The sequence below is a fragment of the Glycine max genome, chromosome 13 (genome assembly GCF_000004515.6).
Source record: "Glycine max cultivar Williams 82 chromosome 13, Glycine_max_v4.0, whole genome shotgun sequence".
In the NCBI taxonomy this organism is placed as follows: Eukaryota; Viridiplantae; Streptophyta; class Magnoliopsida; order Fabales; family Fabaceae; genus Glycine; species Glycine max.
In genome coordinates, this window is record NC_038249.2 from 24,979,238 (window position 1) to 24,985,601 (window position 6,364).

At 33.1% G+C, this 6,364-nt stretch overlaps 1 protein-coding gene across 1 annotated transcript; it reads right to left on the minus strand.

The window, feature by feature from the left end:
• Positions 1-424: 424 nt before the first annotated feature.
• Positions 425-6,046, minus strand: LOC100815062 (probable pectate lyase 12). The gene is made up of 3 exons (XM_003541382.4): positions 5,754-6,046; positions 4,736-5,196; positions 425-1,399 (listed from the first exon to the last, which is right to left on the minus strand). The coding sequence occupies exons 1-3, from the start codon at positions 5,882-5,884 to the stop codon at positions 558-560; spliced, it is 1,434 nt and encodes a 477-aa protein (XP_003541430.1). The 5' UTR covers positions 5,885-6,046; the 3' UTR covers positions 425-557.
• Positions 6,047-6,364: the final 318 nt, after the last annotated feature.

Below are 6,364 nucleotides of genomic sequence, written 5' to 3' on the forward strand. Positions count from 1 at the left end.
ATAATTGAAAGACATAACTTTTTAATAATTAAGAGATCTAATTAAACTATTTTTAAATAATTAGAGGATCTAATTGAACTTTTTTTATAATCAAAAGATCCAATTGAACTTTTGATTATAATCAAGATAGCAATTGTATAATTAAACCTGAATTTTAAAGCTAGACTTAAACTCAAGATTAATAATTAAACCCACAAGGGCTGGTGGGATTATATATCTCATGGTTTGCAAATCACCTTCAACACTTGAGCTGGAATTAATAACTTCCAGGAAGGTATATAGCATGTTTTCGTGACTTGCAAACTCCAGGTCATTAGTTAATTTTAATTCTTCTCCTTTCTTATTGCTGATGTGCTAGAAGACTAACAAATTTACAATTTCCTCGTTGGCATCTGAGATCAGATAATGACTAAGCCACAAAAAATAAGATAAGAGAAAAATAAAAGAGACCGGGGAAGAGGGAGGATATGGTCTTAGACTCTTAATTAATGGATCATTAGAATCCGGCGATTTCATTAATTCTAATAGAGACATGAAGCATCATCGAATTGAAGTCGCTAATTGGGTAGTGTTGTTAAGGTTGTTGTATGACCTAAGAAGCATAAGAGTGCAGATACAAGAATCAAAATACGTGAAGGTAGCAACGGCATTGTACTCCGGGACATTTCGTCTGTGTATTCTGGGCCAGAATCTGAAAAATATACAGTGCCATCGTTGGGTCCTCTGATCCACATTCCCAGATTATTGTCCCTAGCAACGCCGAGAACACCGGCGGACATAGTGAGAAGCGAAATGCGATCCACGTTCTTAGGTTGGGTGCTGTAGGCGTTCTGATAGTTAGGTTCAGCAACTGCTCCCGAAGCAACGAAGAACGCGCCATTCAACAAAACATCCCCTTCGGACCGCCAATTCCACCCGCTCCACTCCCCTTCTCCGGCATCCAGCCTCTTCGTAACCTGCTTCGCGTACGGATCCTCCGGCGCGGTGTAGCGGTTTCCCTGGCTGTTAATGGTGGGTCCCGCACTGCCGCCGATGGCGTACATCTCCCATCGTGTGAAGTCATTGTTCACCACGTGGATGTAACCTCGTCGGCAACGCGGCATGCGCTGGACGAGGCCCTCCCCGAAGTGGTTGAAGCCAATGGTCACCTGCATGCCGGAGTCTGGGAGGTAGTGGTCGCTGTGGCCCAGGAGCATCACGTCATTGTGGTGGGAGAAGTGGTTGTTGGAGATCGTGATAGCGCTGGAACCCATCACTGCATCGATCAGGCCGTCCTTGCACCGGGAGAGGGTGCAGTGGTCGATCCAAATGTCACGCGAGCCGAAGATGGAGATCCCGTCGCCGTCCGACTCCGTGCGGTACCCATAATGTTCCGGGCTCGACCGCACGTTAGCGTTGCCTGAAAGCCACCATAACAACAATATATAAGATTGATCTAATAATAATAATAAATTTGATAATCTTCTCATTTAATATTTCTCATAAACTAATCTTTATCAATTAAAAAAAATTATAATAGTTATCTTCACATATCATGGTAATAATCATAAGTCCATAACATACGATCTTGATAGCTGCTAAGTGCTTATTTAGATTAAAGTTGAAAAGGTAGAATATGATCAAACTTAATTTTAGAAACTTAAGTTTAATTAAAAGTAATTTGATTTGTTGTAGCTTGATTTATGTTTAGAGTTTTTACATTTAACAGAAAAGAAGTGTAACATTAGGATAAACTTTAAAAATAATTTGTCAATCAAGCAATTGGAAATTTCTAAATAAACTAAAACCTCAATTTGGAGGCTCACACACCACCAAACCAAACACACTAATAAAACACTTGTTAAAGGAATCAAAGTAAAATATATTATTATATGCATCTTAATAAAAAAAAATACTTTTTCATTCTTTAATCAGCACCTACGAACGCTTATTAACATTTTTCTAACCATAACTTATACATATAATAAAGACAATATTCATATTTTAAATTTCACTTTTTAAATTTTATTTATCTTTTATCTTTTTTTGGTTACATGTATCTTTTATGTATTATAAACCACCATTAATTGTTTTGGATGATATGCAGTCTTATATTTAGTTTTAACGCAGTTATTATATAAAAAATTATTTATTTTAATCTTATATTCATAGTTTTTATTTAGTCTTTCACATCTTTTCATATCTATTTATATTTTAACTTTCACGCTTTTCATAAATAATGCAATAATTTTTTAATACAAAAATTAAAAATATGAACAGAGAGATGCAAAGTACTTGTCTTGCCAGTTTCCACTAATAACCATGATGCGTTTTGACTTTGACTAATGATCGATGAATCTAAATCTTTATTTGCTTAGAGGGCCTTGTTGTCTGACCCAGTTACTCCTGTCTTGTAGCAAAATCTTTTTTTTTTTTTATCAATAATGTTATTTTATTTAAGAATTTTTTTATTAAATATATCATAATGATTTTTAAAACTGAGAGATAAAAAATAAAGTAAAAATTATCATAAGAATAATCTTATTTTTCGCTTTTACACTAAGTTTTGTTAAAGCGAAATGAAAAAAAAAGAGATTTAAGAAAAGAAGAAAACGAGAATTTCTTATTTGATAGAGGAGAAAAATAAAAAATAACAGGGTCTTTTACTTTTTAATCTCTTCTCTCAGAAAGATATGTACTTATATTTATATTTTTTCTAAGATACATTTTTATCTCTGTTTATAATTAATCATCCTTAACTAGGGAATAATTGTTTATTAAAAACAATCACTTTTTTAAAAAACTTTAGTATAATTTTTTTATACCAAATCATTCTTAAAAAAATTCACTCATTTCTTTTTTACTCATTTTTTCTGACAGTCTTTTCTCTTTCCTATTTTCTTTCTCAAACCGAAAGAATATAATGTTAAAGTTTTGGATTGTACCTTTTAATTATGGGTGATGAGTTGGTGAAGTTTTGTATTTATAATTTTTATATAATCTTTTTACGATAAAATATACTATAATAAAAAATATAGTGACTTGTAACTGATGTTATTAATTGATAAATATCATTTCACAGTCTTCTTAGAGGGTGTATAAGTGCACAGAGAAGGAAGATATAAAAAGTAAAGGAAAAGTATGAGAGGGAGGAGAATGTGATAATGAAAAGAAAAGAGGGTAGAGATAAGGAAGAGTGATTACTCAATAGTCAATACCCACGGTCAGGGTAATAAACATTGACTGCTTCAGTTATGTGGAAAAAATACAGACGGTAAAAAATCAACATCTTGGAGGGAGAGAAGGACGGAGAAGCGGGAAAAAGGCATCGCTATCTCTCTCCACTTGAATCTGACTTTTAATCTAACTTTATTGCATGTCTAAAGTAAAGAGGTCCAATATATTTATAGTCCAAAGATAAAGTGATATAGGTTGGTTTCTATATGTACCATGAATAGTTAAATTGATTTTATTAAGATTAAGATGCTTGGCATATCTAATTAGTCTTTCATAACATCAATGAGCTCACGAATAATTATTTTTGACATATTTTATTTATTAGTATTAAATAAATTTCACACAAATATAATTGCAAAATGATTTCTTTTTCATATTTAGTGAAACCCACCTTAAATTCACCTAAAATAAAATATGAGTTGCTATTATTTCTCATATACTCCTATGAATTAAGCTTTAGTTAGGAATCAAACTGACTTCAACATATACATTAAAAACTAAACTAGCGTCCCTTTTTAACATTGAAAGAGTAAATTATGTCTAATGTTTTTACAGGACAAATTTAATTTAATATTACTCTTCTAGGTAAAATGCTTGGTAAATTTGGATTTTCCATAAACTTAATTTGAGAATATAAAAAAAAAAACTGATTTTCTTTTCACTCTCGATTTTTTCACTCACTTTCTTTCACGCATTGTTCATTTGTTATAAGAAACTAACAAGACTTTATATATGAAATACCGCTTTTTAATTTTTATAACTGATAGTAAAAAGGTGACAAACCAAGTTGCTACTTAGTAGACCGAAGAATAAGACACAGAGAAAAGCAAATTGCTATAACTATTAACACTATTTTTACACTGACATTTTTTCTTTTATTTGGCTAAATTTATCTGGATTTTACTAAATATGTGAATTTCACTAAATATGAGGTTACCCTCCATTTGTTGAATTTTTAAATTAGTGATTAGTGAGGCATACCTAAATTGTAATTAACAGAAGTTTTTTTTATTACACAACTAATGGAACCGATTATGTAAAGCTATGGAATGATTTATTATTATTTTTCTCTTCTACACTATGTTTTGTTAAAGTGAAATGAGAAAACAAATTAAGAAGAGATTTAAGAAAAAAGAAAGAAACTTTTCTAATTTAATAGAAGCTAGAAGAATAATACTTGAATTAAATTATAAAAGCTTATTTTATTTCTTAAATGTCTTAAGGTGACAAAAAAAGTTGCTACATAATATCCTAGTGAAAGACCAAAGGGCAAGACAAAAAGAAAAGAGAATTGCTAGAACACTCTCTGGAATCTTCTCTCTTATTGTTGGATTTTTAAATTAGTGACAAAGACTTTCATTAATAGTAGTACAGAAGAAAGTTTCTTTCTTTTTTAAAATTAGTGAGACATACCTAAATGGTACTAATAAATAGAAGAAAGCATTTTTCTTTGTGTAACAACTAATTAATGAAAGAGAATGCGTAAATGTAAGGCTAACTATTGAATGATTGGTCTTACCAGAGGGATGGCAATGGTGGATGTGAATGTTGTGAATAATGACATTGCTAATATACTGAAGAGTAATGCAGCCTCCACCCACAATGTGCACGTCAGCTCCACGCCCATCAATGGTCTTGTAGCTATTAAAAATGAGTTCTTGAGACAGCTTAATCATCATGTTACTGGGGAACACTATCCACAGTGGCTCGTTCTGTATCACTGCATATCTAAGTGTTCCAGGTTTTGGGTTCACAGGGTCCTCATCTGAGGAATCAGTGACTATGTAAAATTGGCCACCTTTTCCTCCCTTTGCGTTCTGCCCGAACCCTATTGCACAATCTGCTAGCCTCTGCCTGTTGTTGGCCCAATCTGGGTCACATTTCCAACAATCATCTATGGGATTCCCTGTTAGACATGATGCCACCTCTTTCTCTGACACTCCCAGCATTTCCCTTCTTGCCATTGAAGCATTCACTTTCCTAAACAAAAAATTAAAATTAGTGGTAGAAGTGTAGAACAATTTATATGTATTTTTATATATATAAAAAAAAACATCACTAAAATTTGTTCAAGTCTGAATTTTTTTTATCCATAGAAATAACAAATAGGTAACAGAAATTTATAATAACTCAAGCGTTATTCTCAGCAAACCGAGTTAGATTCTTTGGCATGCAAGTCTGGATTAGTAAGGAAAAAACAATTTTCCTCGCTAAATTTAGTCACCAGTTGGTGAAATTTTAGTAACAAAATTGAGTGACTTGTAGTAACTAACTAGTAACACATAGAAGAAGAAAAATGAAGAAAGGGATTATGAGGTGGTAATGACCCAGATGCAAAGATTGTCTCTTTATGTTTTAACTTTTATGTAACTAGGATGGGAAGATAATTTGCAATGTAGGGTCTTCAAGATGATGTAAAAAAAAAAAAAAAAAGTGTTAGGTGAGTGAGTGAGTGACTCTGTGTTTTGCATCAAACACCCAAGAACAAAAGAGTAAAAAGACAGAAAAATGCAGGTTGTTTGGAATGATGTAAGTACCTATGAACTTCTCGAGCAACGGCTTCAGGGTCTGGGTGTTGTCCTGGGAGAGTGAGGTTGAGCATTGCTGTTCCATGAGGCAAAAATATGGCCACAACAGAGAAGAGTATAATGCAGGTTGTTTGGAGCATTGTTGATGAAGAACAAGAGGGTTGCTCACTGTGCACAAGTGTTGTTTTGTTGCCAATACAATACAAGTATGAACACTCCACTCACACAGTCACCCTCCTTAGTCACTGGGGGTCAGAAAAATTGGTACTTGTTGGTGTTCGTTTTTTAAAAAATAAAATAATGTAGCTCCGTGATTAAAGGGATTAGCAGTTAAAAGTGTGACTGCGTAAACAGTACTTTGAGTTTTTTTTTTTACTGTGTTACAGTGTTTAACCTTTTTGCAATTTGAGTTTTAAAAAGTAGGGAAGTGGGATGGGAGGGTGTGAGGAAGAGCATTGAGCAATGTTACCAGGAAATCACGCTGACCCTGTTATCGAGGAAGTAGTAGTGACTTGACTAACCTCGGGAGTGGAATAAAGTTATTATCGTTTCAAGCTATGGTAGTACTAGTGCCATTTCTGACAACTTCGTTAATTAGAGAAGGACAAAGAAAAGGGTGG

Bases quoted from the DNA above. Each gene is read 5' to 3' on its own strand.
- LOC100815062 (XM_003541382.4), bottom strand. From the start codon at position 5,884: ATGCTCCAAACAACCTGCATTATACTCTTCTCTGTTGTGGCCATATTT. The intron at 5,197-5,753 runs GTACTTACATCA...TTTTTTGTTTAG, and splicing joins GTTGCTCGAGAAGTTCATAG to GAAAGTGAATGCTTCAATGG. The intron at 1,400-4,735 runs GTAAGACCAATC...GGTGGCTTTCAG, and splicing joins CCACCATTGCCATCCCTCTG to GCAACGCTAACGTGCGGTCG.